This window comes from Anneissia japonica, unplaced genomic scaffold (assembly GCF_011630105.1).
Source record: "Anneissia japonica isolate Jap-2015-1 unplaced genomic scaffold, ASM1163010v1 scaffold1216_len75558_cov189, whole genome shotgun sequence".
NCBI classification, from domain to species: Eukaryota; Metazoa; Echinodermata; class Crinoidea; order Comatulida; family Comatulidae; genus Anneissia; species Anneissia japonica.
This window is the reverse complement of record NW_022719835.1, coordinates 18,903-37,325: the sequence shown is the minus strand read 5'-3', so window position 1 is coordinate 37,325 and position 18,423 is coordinate 18,903. Positions and strand designations below refer to the sequence as shown.

The window sequence follows — 18,423 nt, the reverse complement described above, 5'->3', positions numbered from 1 at the left end:
TACCGGAAGAAATGAGGTAAATCATTTAAACCAATTGAGAACTAGGTCTCCACTGGCTACATTAGTACCTACAGTTTTGCTGTATGTAGGTCATGTATTTTGCGCTATGCGCTATGTAATTCAAATCAAAGTCAAGATATACCGGTCAATAAATTAGCCCATTTCTCCAAATATGCTTCAAAATTAATGATGTGCTTTTCAACGAATGACAAAACGACGATTATGAACGGTTTAAAGTAGTATTCTCATACACTATTTTAAAAAATATGTTTGTCAACCGCTACCCTATACATATGAATTTGTTTGTTGTATATGTAAACACACAAAGCTCTCAATACTGCGATAAGCTGTTGCACAACGCGAAGGGAATCGCATCCGCACCCGGTAATTAGAAAGTACGTGCAAATTATGACGTAAGCGCATGGGAACGTCGCTTTAAATCCAGGGTGATTACACTTTCGAGCTAATTCCTCAATATTGCACTTTTCCAGCAGTCCATGAAACTAAACCTATCGGCTTGGATCAAACACACCCGACACATGCATATTGCACAATTGGGATATCGTACACAACCATGTTGACAAACTTATTTCAAACGATTTGTATTCATCTCATAGCATAATTAGAAATGCAGAAAAACTGTCTCTACTTGGTCCCATCGTACCATAGTCCCTAGCCAAAGTTCTGAGAACCGCAATAATGTGGTGTAAGGCCTATCGATTAATATTTTCAGTTGATCCAGTTTAACTAGGCTCGCGGTATATATTATTAAACTACCGAAAGAAATGAGGTAAATCATTTAAACCAATTGAGAACTAGGTCTCCACTGGCTACATTAGTACCAAACTGTTTTTTGTTTTGTTTTTGTTTTTGTTTGTTTTTGTTTTATTTTAAAGCAAAATTTCCACTTAGGAGGAATAGACCACGTGTGTAACAATGGTCGACTTACAGGGCGCATATTATGGAGACCTCTATGCGCTTATCTTTTAATTTAATTGCTGTACGACAAATATATATCATTATCATTATCATTGTAAATATAAACCACAGGACCCGAAGTAGCTACAGAAAACAAAACAATTGCGTTAATTAATTGTTTGTTTTTATTAGTGCAACGCTTATAAGTGAGGTCTAACGCAATTTATCATCGTTAAGAGACCTTTAAAACATATATATATATACATATATATATATATATACATATATATATATATATATATATACAGTATTATAGCAAAACAATGATTATTTTAAAATGAAAATTAAACACTCTATAGAAGCAAGGCCTATCAATATAATAATTGTTTTGCATATATATACTACAGTTATTTTACAGTTATTTAAATATTTTCAACCATGAAGCCTCTGTGGTCTAATTGTAATGACGCTCGCCTTGACAGGTTCGAATCCCGTCAAAATAAATCTATTACATAATTTCTTTATTTATAGGACAACAATCGTTGAGAGCTATGATACACGGTGTATTACAGTATCATGGCCTTTATTCGAACAATATATTTAATTTGTGTCCTAGGCTACTTTACTGTATTTGTTGCAGGATAAACTGTAAAAACTCTACGACTTCTTGAGATTCCATTTTCGTGTTTCATTTTTACAGACCTATTTTCTTTTTCGTGACCCTATTTAAAGTAATTTCAGAGATTGTATATTGGTTTAGAGTTAAAAGAGAACTAAATAAACCAGTAAATAAATAAATAAAAATTGGCAACAGTTCAACAAAATATACCGGGCTTACATCGTACAAGTGATATAAAAATATCATGGCCATATATGTGACCAGAACTGTAAGCGAGAAGATAGAGGGAGACACTAATACACTTCCCCCTCGACAGCCGCAACTAACAACTGTCATGCAATGGTTTATAAGTTGGACACCTTTAGAAACGGGCTAAATTACCCAATAGACCTTCCATTAAATAATGTACGGCAACTGTTACAATGATTTTGTCTCTGAAGAAGCCATGCGAGTCAAAAATCACATCGCACTAAATTGGTTTGCTAATAATCCAGACATCGCTGAGGAATTCCACAATCACACTCCGCGATATAGCCTGCAACATGTTAATACTGTAATAAGTAATCACATTTATTAACGTAATTGTACAAGGGGAGTTGAGAAGGATCTAGGCCCCTAGTGCAACCCAATTAAGGTCTCTCTTGGCCGTCTCCGTCCTGCTGTTTGCCTGTAGATCAGATGTGAAAATTTAATCAGAATCGCACCACTTGACGTACATTCCTAGGCTAGTTCGACACATGGTGTGTACAGCGTGATGCTGCATCGCTCTGTCATACTACACGAACTCAGCCACAGGAACTTGTCATTGAACAAAACAAATTACTGGTACCGATGGAACAACAAGCAACAACAAACGGTTACCACGTAATATCTAAGGTTAAACTAAAGTAGAAAAAAAAAAAAGAAAAAAAAAAAAAAAAAAAAAAATTGCCCAAGTTAAATATCGCATATTATTAATCGCATGATCAAAAGAATTATGCTATTATTAGGCTAAAAATTCATTATAATCGACAAAATTCTTAATAACAATCTTATAATTGAAGCATCCGGGTGAACAATTCAGTTGAAGTGTATTCTTCAAGTTAAATACTCAACTCAAGAAAGACAGTACTGTATCTCTACATAAGCACTTCAGGTGCTTTAAATTTATAATTAAATTGATCACTTACAGGAGAATAAATTAATGGATGTTTAATCTTCATATATTATAATTATTTATTTACTAATTATATGTCTACACTTTTAAAACAATGGCACTTGTTCATTTCAAAGTTCGTTCTTAAATATAAACAATAATTGAGTATAAATGTAAACATTTAAAAGTAAAACTTAATAAATATTGAAATACACCTTGTTTATATGAACCAGTAAAAATTTTCCCAGGCTCGGTGTTCTTAATTTTTAATTTTTTTTTTACCAGTTTCAGGCTCAATATGTTCTTATCTTACTCTTATTTTACACACATTTCAATGATAGAAAATTATAATCGTACAACAGCATATTACTGTACAGTTGTACACAGGGTATTTCATTCTTAAATAATTGTCATTTTACTGTTTTTCTTGTACTATACTATGCTTTAGTGTACCGGTACGAATGTACTGTGTTGTTTGAATGTTTTGATTGTGAACGCACCACTTGATAGTGTGTGCCACTGACATAAACGTGTACGATTCAATAAAGTTATCATTAATATTATTATTATAGTCACACAGGTTTGAAAAATAGAAACCTCATTTGACAATTTACCTTAGCCTCAATTTTTTCTTAGTTTTTAAAAACAATTTCGGCCTCGGTGTTTCTATAAAACGTATTCTTATAAAAAAAAAAAGTGTATGCCTCATCATCAGTATTCTACTTATTGCAGCGTGGTCTCGATTATATTGTTCATGGTTCCCTTCATCCAGAGATCTTGTGCCTTTTTATTTATTGCAGCATAGCCACTAAATTCTAAATCATCCAATAATCCTTTTCTTCTTTAACTCCTTCTCTTTCCTTCCAATCTTCCTCCAATTAAATATTTCAGCAAATAGGCCTAGGTTAATGATAATTTTTTTTTTTTTTTTTTTTTTGCAAAAAACAAAGTGAAGCAGAATGAATCAGTCAAGCTGATATGCCAATAATGCCAGGCCAGGAAAGAGTGACCACAATTTGTGTAAAATAATTTAACACCGTTAATATATACCTAATGGTTTCTCTATGGTTTAGTTAAAACGAAAAGGCCACACAATATGCCTAAAGCATACAAAACTAGATTATTTTATTTTTACAGATAAAATGGCAGTGAATTTTATTTGATCTTGGCCCATTTAACAACATTATTTTGCGCGAATATGAAGTGACGTTCGTTGTGAACCTAAATGTTTCAAACACCAACCGAATAGGCCATTAGTGTAATATGTAAATACCCGATAGACTACGGCATACAGGTCTGCATACATGACAAGAGAAGTTATTTAAAGTTGTATCAATTGAGTCATTTAATATTGTCTCTGAATTTTTCCGAGAGAAAAATAGCACAAAACAATTACGTACATTTTAGAGAACGCTATATAAAGTAGCCCAGTTAGATTACTGTAGAGTAGGTCCGCAGGACACCTACAACACACACTTATTCTATTTATTTCACTTCTGATAAAACAATGACAGGGAACTGTAGAAAAATGTGTTGTGACACAGTAGTCTTTTTAACGGCATGCAATTTGGTGGAATTATGCGAATGAATGAGCTCTAAAAACGTGTATCAAATAGTAGGCCTACAGTAAACTGGCCCGTTATGGCCTGCTAAAAATTGCCCACAGGCCTATATAAATTGAAAATTAATTCATGATTAGCCTAAAGGTCGTGAAATCACTGACATTAACAAAAAACAAGTACGGTATTAGCCTGAAACACCTGAACACTTTCAACTGGAATTCAAGACAGTAGACTGAACCTAAGCAAACCATTTAAATATCTAAACGCGACTAATTTACACATATTAAAACTATCGTCTGTTAAAAACCTTTCTTATAAATAATTATATTTGTGCGCGTGTTCTTTTTTTTCCTAATTATTTGGTATACGCATTTTACACATTTCAATCCAATCTCATTGACAATCTCTATAATTAATTTATTTATGTCTATTTCTCCTGTACATTAATATTATATATTACAGTACATATTCGAATAAACGCCCCAGGACGTTTACTGTTGAGAAGGGTTTTGAGGGGGAGTTTATTCGAGGAAGGTGTTTACTTTTTTTTCGGTGTAAAATAAATATGTATATACTCAAACAAATGTAAATGTGGAATTTACAACACATATTACCGCCAAAATGTGTTTACTGCGTGATCATAAACACTTACCGATCCTAACCAGGTTAGAATAAACGTAATCCTACACAAATCAACATTTGTGCACATTTTATTGTATTTAATGTCCTGTACGTTAATATTATATTTTACCGTATTTATTCAAATAAACGCGTTTATTGTTGAGAAGGGTTTTTGAGGGGAGTTTATTCGAAGGAGTTGTAGAATGGATATGAATATACTCAAACGCCTCTTAATTTATTCGTGTAACTTGTTTAGACTGACATCTGGTAGAATTACAAGAATTAATTAATCGGTTAAACATATATGTCACAATTTTATTAACACTAAGACCAAACATATTCAGAAAGATATAAATAATTCATTAAATTATTACTGTACTATTAAAAGATCATAATATGTATAGATAAATTAAATGTAGAACAGACAAATACAATAATTCGATCAAGATTGTTTAATGGACGTTTTTCATGATGTTATTTATAGTACAGTATTTTAATTAGGCCTAATTGATTTAATCTGAAATTTATTAATTTTAAATTTTAACAGCAATCCTCATCGATTTTGTAATCGTAAATTTTAACTAGAATCTTTATTCAACTCAAAAGTTTAATATTTCATATATTATTATACTATCTTGCAGTATTATGATATTGCCTAAACTGTATCTTGTTATTGTCTGTTTGGAGTTGCTTCGATTTAAGTATTTTACTAGCTGTTTTAATGTATATTTTATCTATATGGAACTAATGGGCTTTAAAAAAAATAAAACTATGACTTGAAAATGTACTCACTGCTGTTTACCTATCAGACGAAAAAAAAAAGAAATTAAATCTAAATACTTAATAGTTTACTTTTGGTGTATAGGCTTTTATTTCTTTAATTTGGTTAAATGTTTATATATTTGTTTCATCCTGTATTGTATTTTGTGTATGAATGCACTATTAAATTGATATGTATCCTTGATGCTAAAGCAATTCCGAATATAAATCTGAAATCCGAGTTCTTAGTAAAACTATAGATTCCCCACCCCCCAAAAAAACCTTCCTACTTAGGCATACCACAAAGCATAAACGGAACGGACTTTTGAAAATACACTACAAACACATTTACAAGGCACCAAATATTTATTTAACAAATGACTGTGTAATTGCTAGAAAATAGCATTGCGTTAGACTACAAACACGATAACAACTGGTATTATTTACACATTTCCAAGACAAAAAAAAGTTCGATTAGAAACTCAACAAAACTATGATAGAGGGCGGACTACACACTATAACAGTTTCAGAATCCAAATTTAATCTAAACAAGCCTGTAGTTAGAATACGCGTGAAGTAACGAAATCGAATTACTACTTCCCTGGTTTATGGTTAGTTTTGAACTTTAAACAACTTGATTGGATTCTTCTTTGGTTTCTGTGTTGCCTATATTTCTATATGAGTCGAACTTGAGGTAGAATCTGAAAGTTACAAATAATGAAACACTAATGGGCTTTGAAGCAGACATCTAAATGGGCAGAAAATAAAATTTGTCAATGGGGGTAAGGGATGAAATTGAATTGGTTTGTAAAGAAGCCATGGTTTTTATTCACAATAACCTATATTAAGTCTCATAAAGTACCAAGTATGCAGTCTATTGTAATTAAATTCTGGGAAGTCATACGATTAAATGTATCTTTAACATTATTTATGCCAAAATATGTAATACAAATTATATTCAACTGTACACATAATAGTTTATTCACTTCAATTATATTTTCCAAAAGTTTTAAATGACCCCAGTTTCAAAATTTCACTATGCCTGGGCTACACATTTTTCTTTGGCCATAGAATAATTAAGATTAATTAAATCTTTATCACTGAAATGCAAATTTGTTATTTTGGGTTGCGATAGTTGCAGCAATTGTAACTACCTGTATTGCAACCCAAAATAAAAAAATGAAGGCAATACTGAATAGGGCATTAGATACCTTTATGAAATTTTTGAAACAAGAATTGTAATAGTGTTTTTCAGTTATGCATTCTGATTTCAGATGTAATCCTTTGCTCATTTTTTCTATGTTTCCACACATTTCCATTTGGAAATAAACAGTGTTTTCCAGAATTTTTAGTATTACCACAGGGTTTAGCAGTAAAATAACAGTATTTAACAAATCAGCCTTCAAATTTTACGATTTCAGACATTTCTTAGGCAGGGACCCTCACCAAATTGTAAAAAATAACCAGTGTTTTAAGATCAAAAATGGGGAAAATAAAAACATTAGCATGCAGTGCTGGATTGAAAACAAACCACACCCCCTCCCTCCCTCTAATGTTCAAAATTTAAAAAAATGGCATATAAAAAAATTATATTGAAATTGAGAGTGCAATTTCTTGCCATCTAGAGGTGCCATAATTATAAATTTTCTTAGCTCAGCTTCAACCATGGTGGGCCTGAGGTGGTATAGATCCTCCATCTGTGAAATTACTTCCCCGATCCCTGTCTATTTTGCATCCCTAGATCCGCCGCCGACATGATGTATAGATATATATATATATATGGTTAGTTTAGTACAATAAAATAGATTTTGAAAATGTTGACATTCCAACATGTTTTGGCCATTATCTTCGAAAAACAATTTGTGATGAGTGACTGATTTGGCTGGTCTTTGCCACATATACTGTCAAGGAAATGTCTATATAGCGTCATGATGTGATGTCATCACGACCATATTTGGCAGGTCACATGTTTCTGTCAAACAAAATTTGATAGTCTGGACTAGGCTTGGGAAACCCAGTAACATTGCTTGTGTTATTGTTGTACAGTTTTCTTCCACCATTTCAACAGAGCCAACCATGACAGTAGTAACTGTGGTATAGAGTTGAACCTCACTGGTGATAAACAGTGATCATAATAAATTATGTTCCCGATGGGAACGCAACGTTTTACTAAAAACATTATAGGCATTCCATGTTAATGTCCAACTTGATGATGCTTAACTCCTTGATACTATCAGGAACCACACAGTTACTCAAAACATCACTGAATCTGTACCTCAACTCTGCATATTGGACATGCTGGATTTTTCTGTGGTAATATAAAAATAGCTAAATTAAAAGAAATGGTGAGGAATTTCAGTTTGCTATACATCATGAAGTTGAAGGACTCTTTATAGTAGTAGTAAAAAAAATATTATAAGATGGATACTACAGATTTCTCTAACTTGCTTATCTCCATATTGTTTAAATTTTAGAGGCGTGTGGCGCGGGATTGGGAGTTTAAGACCGACGCTCGTCGCATTGCTTGTGTCCTTAGGCAAGATACTTTACCTGTGTTTGCCTTTCTCCACCCAGGAGTACAAGTGGGTACCTCGTAGGTTTGAACACAACTGCGCTGATTACTAGCTGCAATATTATGGAATTCTCCCCAGGAAGCTGAGTATGTGTTCCATACGTGTTTGATCCAATGACCGGGGTAGTAATGTGACCGACATTATTATTATTATTATTATTATTAAATTTAGGCATTTCATGGTTACAGTACTTTATGTAAGGTTTGAATACAACAATTTAACGAATATATTCTTATTTATAGTTGCTTAAAAAAATAACTTCCATAAAATAGACATTAGACATTATGGGATTTAAAAATTATAATTATTGTAATTATCTCTTTTGTAAATAACATGCAATCTGGCCTTTGGCCACCATATATTATAATTTTTATGTGGTTTTTGAAATAAAGCGATATATATTATGTATTTCAAAACTTTAATAATCAAATAATAAATATTATTAAATCAAATATTTTAGTTGTCTTTCCTGCATTACTATTTTGATGTTATTTTGATGTTAAAGTTTTAAGGGGAAGGGGTAGATGTATTGTTTGGGGAGGGAAGAAGAGCACTTAGAATATTGTTTCTGAAAATTAGGGTAAAGGAGGGATAACATTTAAATTTTCAGGGAAGGAGGGGGAGGGAAGAAGGGATTAATCTAAGCTGTTTTGAGTTTAGTTTTAAGTTTTAGCTGTTCTTGTAATTTGATGTATCTTGTAATCATTTGTATAAGTTTTGTTTGTTTTTCAAAGTGTGTCACTGATGTAAAAGTGTCCAAATAATTTCTTTAATTCATAAATTTGATCAGTCAACAAGATACAAGCCAATAAATTACTTATATGGGATTTTCTCGGATCATATGATGCATAAATATCATATACTCACCACAAGCCATTGGTCGATACAAGTGTCATGGTAGTCATGGAAACAAGGTAGCTTTCGGAGGTTATCGCCAGTCTCATAATCTGCCATACATATACTGCAGGATCTGTTCTGTAATTTACTGTCAGGGGTGTACAGAAAGGTTGGCAACTGGCTTATCTCTATGGCACTCAATCCCTTCTCAATTGCAGGGCCTAGCCTCTCAGCTAGGGCCATCAGAGTCTGAAAGCATCAAGGAAGTTTATACAGTCGAGTGAAATCAAATTTATTGGATGTACTTTTTTAACAGTGGCACACACATTAAAGTAGTGGGTCTTATAAAAAAAAATGTACAATATCAAAACATATGTACAGTATATCAATATCGTATTAATTTAAGTCATCAATGAATTTTATTTAATGGTGCTAAAATTGAATGATCTATTTTCTTAGCTAGAAATATTACTTGCAAAAATCATTTTATAGCAGTTCAAATTCAAATTCAACTACAGTAAAAATTTATTTCTTCCTTTCATATTAAATCAAACAAACAATAGGATCAAGATGTTAAAATTTTAAAAAGCCCAAAAGAGAGAAAAAGGGGCAAAAACAGAATTGGATTAAAGGGAAGAAGGGCAGTGCTCAAAAAGGAATGCCAAGTAATGAATCGAAAAGAATCCTCAAATGACACTTGTGCCGAGCATGCCCTGAATAATAATAAAATAGACAAAATTTCGGAAAAAAAAGACAGAGACATATAAATACATGCACACACATGCGCCCGCACAACAAAACATACAGGGGAACAAAATGATGCAATAACAATATAATATGAAAATATTTTAAGAATAAAATGATAATATTTTGATAAGAAACGATTTTTGGGTTTATCCTTGAGGGTGCAAAGGTGATTTCAATGGGGAGTTCATTAAAAAATTTGATACCACTAACATACATTAATTATGTTGAAGAAGAGTAAGTTTAGGTTGAGAAAGATGAAGACTTACAAATTCTTGTTAAATATATTTCAGATCCATTTACTTACATTAACTTTTTCAAACACATTTTAATCTTTAATTTTATAATTCATTTTGTTTATAATTTGTTTTTATCCTGTCATTCTGCTATTGTTTGACCAAATTAATTTATTCAACTTAATGCAAATTCTAGAATAATTGGTATGTATTCTTTTTGATTAAGGTGTTGAGTTTAGATTAGTTTTATCATGGAGAAATTAACTAATTCCACCATGGTTTTATTTAAATATACCTTATCACTCTTCAATGAAATGTCTTTAAAAAAAAATTTTTTTTTAAATTTAGCAACATATTGTTGACAATAAAGTTAAAGTTGATTATAACCTACAGTTGCTTTGTTTCAAGTAGAATAAGAAACTCTTTCATTTTAGGACCAGAAAGGAAAACAATTGTTTTCCATTTAAAGCAGTTGTTGAAACATGATTAATGTATGGTACTGTACATTAGGACCAGAAAGCCCTGTTTTGACTATCAAATTTTATTTAACAAAAACAAGTGATATGCCTAAATATGGTCATCATGACATCATATCATGACCGTATATAGGCACATCATGACTATATATGGGCATACAACAATTTTTTGCTGAAGAAAATTTCATATATGTGGATGGCAGTTAAGGACTAGAAATGAGAGTTGTTAAAAAAAAGATGAGAGAATGTTTAACCGAGCAATTTGACTGAAAAAAATTCCCTCCTTTATGAACATATGCTTGCTTCATCATGTATTAAAGATACTCTTTGTGGTAAGCTTGCTTTTTAGCAAGAAAATTATGTGACAAACCTCATAATTATTGCCATTTTCCTCTCCCTCAAATTCATCAGAGTACCTTCTTGAGCGTGTACCCCGTCTTCTAACCCTTCCTCTTGGTCTTGTAGGTGTATTTATCTGCAGTAAGATAAAACAATTGGATTAAGGATCCAGATTTCTATTTAAGTAAAGAAATAAAGCTTGCACCAGACTTGAAGAGAAACAATGCCCTGAGTACTGAAAAAGTAAATTTAGTTTTTACATTTAGAAGCGGGCACACTTGTAATTCAGTGTGCTAAGTTGTAGGGGGCGCACTTTTAATTCAGCACAAAGTTGTCTAGCTATTATATCAGCCATGTTTATTTCCATCAAGTTATCAAAAGGGGGCTCACTACTAAAATTTAAAGTACTAAAACAGTGCAATAATAACAATTTCATAATAACCAATTTCTATGTTGAGAATTAATTTCATTATCTAACAAGTATTTCAATTCTATTTTTAGTTGATATTAGTTAGTTAATATTCCTAATAGTAATAATTTTAGTTTTTTTTCAGATATAAATTTGATTAATTAAGTCTCTTAATTTTGACATAGAAAAGAAATTGTTTTTAGGACATGCAACTTGGCACACACAGTCGTGGACATGTCCCTTGATGATGACTTGTGACTTTTGGTCAAGGTTGAGGCACAATGTCAGGTGACAACTTGTGACTCAGTCATCTAACTCATAATCTAGGACATCACATTCAACAATTCAATATCTATCATTGCAAGATAAGCCATTGCTAATTAGATAATGCAAAACAGCATGTTTTTAATATCATATACAAGGATAGGATAAGAGAAATGTCACAGATTTTAGATAATGTTAATGACGACATTTTTTTACCTGGATGAACATATAAAAACAAATAAAAATTTGTCACATTTTTATTTAAAGACATACTATCAGCCAAAAGACATGAAAATACCTCAAAAATCTAAATAAAATTTTGAATAGCTCATTTAAAAGGATTAAATAAATTATTTAATAAGCATTAAAAATGTTAATTTAAAATTTTCCTCATGACTGATACAAAGATGTAGTTATGGTGGGCAGGCCAACCAGCCTTAAAGTTTTCTACCCAGTCTGAAGCTAATTTCATGGCTCTCCACCCACCCTTATTAGCCCACTTTTCCATCTTTAAAATCCACTCATATTATTTAGAGTTTAAAAATGTTAACATCCATCACCCTTAAAATGGCTAACACCCACCCATAGTTTTCTATAGAGCTACAACCCTGCTGTGTAGCTCTACAGTGAAGTGATAGTACATTTTTAACTCATTACAGTAGGTCCTCAACATGCAAAGATTTTTGGTCAATATTTGATGGGGTATGCAGGTCACTAGACCTTAGTGGAGTAATAAAATCCCTACGCCATGATGCATAGTTCAGTTAGGGTGGGGGTATGCGGGTCATTAGGACCTTACTGGAGTAACGTCCCTACCCCAGGATGCATAGTCAATAGTTCGATTAGGTTGGGGTATGCGGGTCGTTAGGGGCTCAGTGGAGTAACGTCCCCACCCCAAAATGCATAGTTGGGTTAGGTGGGGTATGCAGGTCATCAAGCCTTTAGTGGAGTACGTCCCTGCCTTGTAATGCTTAGTTATCATAGATTATTGTAAACAGTACTATATTGGTCCATGATGGCATACAGTAGCAGCAATAAAGGAAATTTAATTGAATTAGGTACTGTACTGTAAATAACAAAAAAAATAAATGAAAACAATTGCTTTTACCATGGTAATATAACTTTGTAACAATTGATGATGTACTGGCTGTAGCCTGTTGAATTGATCGAACGTAGGTGGGCTAACGTTATAGTTCAATGGAGATTGAGCAAGGTTCCATGCAGCATCGCTGTGGGCATGGTGTTGTATCAGTGGATATCGTCGGTTACCGGTATATCTACTGTGGTCTCTTGGTCTATGGGAAACTCCTGCTACTGGTTCAAATGAAGGCAACAGAGGTGGCCCCTGCTGCTGATGATGATTTACTACTTCTTCAGCATCAAATTGTTGCTAAAAAAAAAAATTGAGCACTATATTTATACAATTGACATAATAAATAAAAATAATTAAGTACCAAAGTAAAAACAGTAATGAAAAGCACAGTAAAACAATGCGTTCCACAGAATTCAATACTGGTTTATTATTTAACTGTTCATTCCAAAGGTAAAATAATTTTTCTTCAGTCCATCCTCTTTACATCCAACAATAACTTGCCAATTACATGATATAACAATGTTTCAGAAACTACGCATACAATAAAAATATGGAATTGGCCATCCACGGCCTGCATATTTTTTTGTATCCAGGCAAGGGTGGAGGTATGCACTTATGGAGTGATTGCTCTAGTTACATATTTATAAATTTGTATTTAATTTTAAAAATCCATAAATTAGAAGTTTTGCATTCTCCAAAACAATTCTTTTTTTCAGATTTAGTTTTTTGTTTTTTTTTGTTAGTGTAGTAGGAAGAAAATGTTGAAGTATACTTTGCTTTCCAGCCACAAAATCAAGACATAGAAATACCAAGTTGATGTTTGTGTAGGGGTTAGTTTATCAATAGTTAAGTATAATAATTTATAAACTTAAATGTTAAAGAAGACACCAACAACATGACATTGGGCATACTGTATGAAATGGCCAAACATCATAAACTTGATGGCTAATTTAACAGTAAATTTAATGGAATGACCAAAGTCCTGTTTAGACTATTATTTTTATTCGAAAAAAACATGACATGTCTAAATATAGTCATGATGACATCACATCATGACCATATATAGGCACATTATGACTATATATGGCCATACAAGAGTTTTCAGTCAAAGAAAATTTGATGTTGACAGAGTTTCAAAGTATTTTACCTGCAACCGACGAGCCATCATCTCATCATCTTCAAGTTGCTTCAGCAGTAGCATTGTTGCAGGTGAGGCTGGCCGGCCAAACGTGCCCCCAGGTGTGCAAGGCAAGGGGGTAGGTGATGGTCTGGATTTCTTACCCCGTTTGACCCGAGTCCTCCTCCGTCTAGGGCTAACGTCGTTAGAAGTATTGCTACATATTTCTATAACATCATCATCATCATCTTGTTTTTGAGTGATATTAATCTTCTCAGGTATTAACTTTTGTGGTGAGTGAAATTTAGAACCACTTTTCTCTGACAGGTTATCTTTGTCATGTTGGGGTTTATACGCAATATCATCATCGATGTCAATATAACGTCTTTTATGACCAGAACTAGTTGCTTTCCTTTTGGACTTCCTAGAATTTGAATATGAAGACAAACTTTTAGGGAATGTTGGAGATTCAGACAGGCATGCATGTTTATCTCTGTTATGTCTTTCCTTGTGTCTGTGGGTCTTGTGTCTCCCATGACCCTGATGATCACTTGGTTTTATAGCATTACATTCATCATTTATTTTATCTTCTATTTTTGTGTGATCTGACCCAGATTTTAATTCATTTTCTGTATTTTCTGTTGAACTAACAATAACATTATTTTCCTTTGCAGAGTTTTCAGAGAGCCAGTAATTAAAAGCATCTAAAGCATCCTCTTGCGCAGATTTTTTTCGTTTGCACCGACTCGGTTCTTTCTTCATTAAGGCTTCATTGTTAGGCTGGTCAGATATACCCTGAATTTTTAATGCTACCCTTTCTGCCAGAGGCAATTCTGAACAAACCAGGTTGTCATCTTTATGTGAATTACCGGTACCATCATCTATAAAACTGATCCGATTATCAAGGTCATTCAGTTCCATTCTTGAATCCTTCCTTGTACTGTACCTTCTGCATAAACCTGTTCAACAACTGTCTGTAAACCTGGTAAACAGCTGTCTGTAATTAGATAGAGTCAAATGGATTAGCCAATATTTTCATGCTGAACAAAGACAGAGGCAATTCCAATCCAATCCAATCTGGTATTTGTATAGTGCCAAAATCTAGTTCAATATTCAGAAGCGCTTTAATTCTCTATACTCCAAAATTCCACTGTTGAAATGAAAGGCACAATAAAAAAAACCTTGCAACATCACCCAAACCTAAAGTTTCTGGAACAAGCCAGAAATTTCATGAATAAAACAAGTCTTGAACTTAGCAAACCGCGACGCTAAATCTAGCCCCAGAGAAAGGCCACACAGGCTTGGTAGATGTCAGCCAATGCAGTGGGGGAGCTAGGAGTGAACTACATGTATGCAGCTACTGCAGGAATAGCGTATACAGTATTGTTGGCCTACATACTGTACTTAAATAACATCTCCCTAGTCTGGGATGGCAGTGTAAAAAATTAATTTCAATTTTGTAAAACGCAAGAATTAAACATGAAAAATGAATTAATGTGTAGCCGAGGCCTATTTATCCCAAACTATATAGGGGCCTAGGCCTAATGGCTAAGCCTATAAAAATGTTCAATTTTGTGAATGCAAATCCCCACTCGATGGCGGGTATTCCTGGAATTTTATTACCAATTATTTTTATTTGATTAAATATTACAGTTTATTAATTGGTGTTATTTTTCTCTTTTACTGAAACAACGCAAATGTAAGTAGATTGAGATCAGTGATCATTTATTTGTTTGTCATATGTTTGTTTTCTTGTGGTTTCCTTGTTTGTTGCGTTTCCATTACCATTAACTTTCTGATCATATGTTTTAATTTTAGTACGTAACAGTACTGTATTATCCTGGGCACATATTAGGATAACAGTTGGTTTTAACGGAGTTGTTAAACCAGGTTAAACAAGAAATAAATAAAAACTGTAGTATGTAGGCCTAGTAGTGTGTTCTATATTGAAAAAAGTTTTTTTTTTCTTGCAGTCCCAGTGAAGTGTGATGGCGTGTACAGTACATTTTTTTATATGTAGTAACTTTTCAATTTACTGTATGAATCTTCATAATAAAGGCCAATACGTTATTGTTATGATATTGAATTAATTTGTTCAACCAAATATGCATTTATATCTGATTTTTGTATTTATGCAATAAGAAAGTATAATACTACACAAGTATTGAAGTACATGCCATCGTGTTGGGATTTAATATTTTGACAATAATTATGTATGAATTAGGTAAATGCACGCACAACATCTTCACTGCCATTACGTGCATTGCACCTGAAGAAAATAGCCAGTCGTCTATATTAGTACAGTATCTACAGTACCTTGTAGAAGTGCACCCACATTCCTGAAGTTGGCATGCAAAAATGTGTCTGCTTCACCCTCAAGAGTAACTGTACTGTGGAAACTTGTTTGTGGGAACATAATGATTCTTTCTATATTTTTATAGTAATAGTCCAAGCAACTAGTACAGGTATAGGCCTCATCAGAGTGAATTTCTCCGGATTATTAAGTAAAGAAAGCCCGAAACGTCCATTAACATCTTGTTAATAAACATGTGTGTATTTATTGGTGTATTTTATAAACATTAATCAGAATATGTATGAAAATAGAAATGAAAAATATCAAGAATGTACAAAACTTGTTTGAGCTTCACCTCAAAGAGTACCATGGGAACTTTTTGCGGGAATGTTAATCTTTCATCTTCTTTTATCACAGGGGCAGTGGTAACGGGGGTCCAGAGGGGCAAAGGACCCCCTTCAGGGACATTTCCAGCAGGGTCGTTGGGGAAAAATCAAATCTCAAGCGCCGAAATTACAATTTAAGCATGCCTTACTAAGCTGCCAAGGGATTAAAAACTGTTTAGTGCGAGCAGTGCTACATATATGTATGAGGTTTTGTATATTACGATCGCATGGGTCACTTCCAGAGGTGGTGCCAGCTCTTCGCTGACTGGGGCTGATACTTTTGACAGGATAAAAAATCCCATTAATACAATGTTAAAAAAAAAAAAAAAAAAAATAATACAATGTTATTTTTTAATTAAAAAAAATTTCAGACAAATTTTATCAGGGAGCTTGGACCCCTCGTCGGGAATTACTGCCGCCCTGCTTCATCATACCACAGGCCTATATGTATAAATATGATATATATTCTGTATTATAAATATGATCAGAACATTTATGGTAAATGGGAAAGGCAGCAAACAAGAAAACATGTATGCAAAACAAAATGACTACATGCTATTTTCATAAATCTCCATTTTAAACATGTTAAAATAATCAGGAAAACACAACAAACAATGACTATACGTGTCTCAAACCGATCAACTTACATTTGGGTTGTTTCTGTCACAGAGAAAAATAGCACCGATTAATAAACTGAAATTATTAACAGGCATAAGGGAATTTCATAGATTTTCACTTGTCCCTGGACAAGTACCTGTACCTTTGAAAAATGCACTTGTCCTGAAGACAATTTTACTTGTCCCAATATTATTGCGCAATAATCATAAAAAAATAACACAAAAGTAAAGTATATTTGCTAAGACCCTACAATATTAATAGGTCTACATGCATACTGCTTTGATCATGCAAAAAAATGTTTTTCTTTCTTTTTTTAATTTGCAAAAATTTCAATAATGTATAATATAAAATACCCTCATAAAACACAGTCCTCTCAGCCTTTGGCTGAGAACTCGTGTATCGTGGGAATCAACCATGCCTGAGAAATGTTTACCTGCAGTTGTCATGATGACAACTTTTAAACACACAATAAGAAAACGATCAACACACTACCTACTGTACATACATAGAATATTAATAATGTTTTTATTTTATTTAAATTCTCCTACCGTCAAAAACACTGGTCCTGGGCGTCGGGCAAGTGAGTTCGCTCATGCCTGATTAGTAATCAAATAAAAATAATTGGTAATAAAATTCCAGTAATACCCGCTAAGTGGCCATTGAGTAAGGATTCGAGTTTACAAAATATTGAACATTTTTGGCTTAGCCGTTTGCCTAGGCATAGTATCTATATAGAGTTTGGGGCTAAATAAGCCCTAGGCCTAGTCCTAGCTACACCGCTGCATTGGTCTAGGCCTAGGCCCTACCCCTAGCCTCTATTATTATATATAGAAATTGGGCTAAGTCATAGCTACTGTAGCCTAGGTTAGGCCTAGCCTAGGCCATCAATCAAATGTTGTTAAATAATAAGCATAAGCCTAAAGACATTTTAATAGTGAAATCGTATTTATACTCACAATTTATCGATGGTTTTCCTAGGTCTAGGTCTAGGCCCTATGCCTATTTACATTAATAAAAACACTTTTGGCGGGGAAAACGCTAGTAGTTAGCGACCAGATCTTCGTTCATTTGGCCTTTGACACAAGATTAACAGCAGCTGTACGTTCTCAGGATCTACTGCGTGAATTACGTGAACATCGCGTTTGATAAGCGTTCCCTGCTAAGAAACTCAGATTAAAGTCCCACGTCGTAATAATTTTAACAAAATTAACAAATAAAAATGTCTGTGGTTTCAGATGGCTTCATATGATTTATTCGATATGCAATCTCATCACAGATCACATACAAATCGGAAACTGGAGATGTATCTTGCTATCTGGGATGTACCCATGAATCGTTTAGAGATAATTTGTGTCAGATTGTTTAACGAACCATGAATTAATTATTGCAAGTTGTTTTTCATCATTTATAGGGGAAAATTTTAG

The 18,423-nt window shown here is 33.2% G+C and overlaps 1 protein-coding gene across 2 annotated transcripts; it reads right to left on the bottom strand.

The window, feature by feature from the left end:
- Positions 1–5,961: 5,961 nt before the first annotated feature.
- Positions 5,962–18,117, bottom strand: LOC117111082. Of its 2 annotated transcripts, XM_033253964.1 has the most exons (7): positions 17,956–18,032; positions 17,548–17,595; positions 13,733–14,699; positions 12,601–12,882; positions 10,851–10,955; positions 9,055–9,273; positions 5,962–7,922 (listed from the first exon to the last, which is right to left on the bottom strand). In XM_033253964.1, the coding sequence occupies exons 3-7, from the start codon at positions 14,621–14,623 to the stop codon at positions 7,875–7,877; spliced, it is 1,545 nt and encodes a 514-aa protein (XP_033109855.1). In that variant the 5' UTR covers positions 14,624–14,699; positions 17,548–17,595; positions 17,956–18,032; the 3' UTR covers positions 5,962–7,874. The 2 variants fall into 2 exon arrangements, with proteins under 2 accessions (XP_033109855.1, XP_033109854.1); XM_033253963.1 differs by lacking the exon at positions 17,548–17,595 and having other exon boundaries at positions 17,956–18,117.
- Between the last annotated feature and the right edge of the window lie 306 nt (positions 18,118–18,423).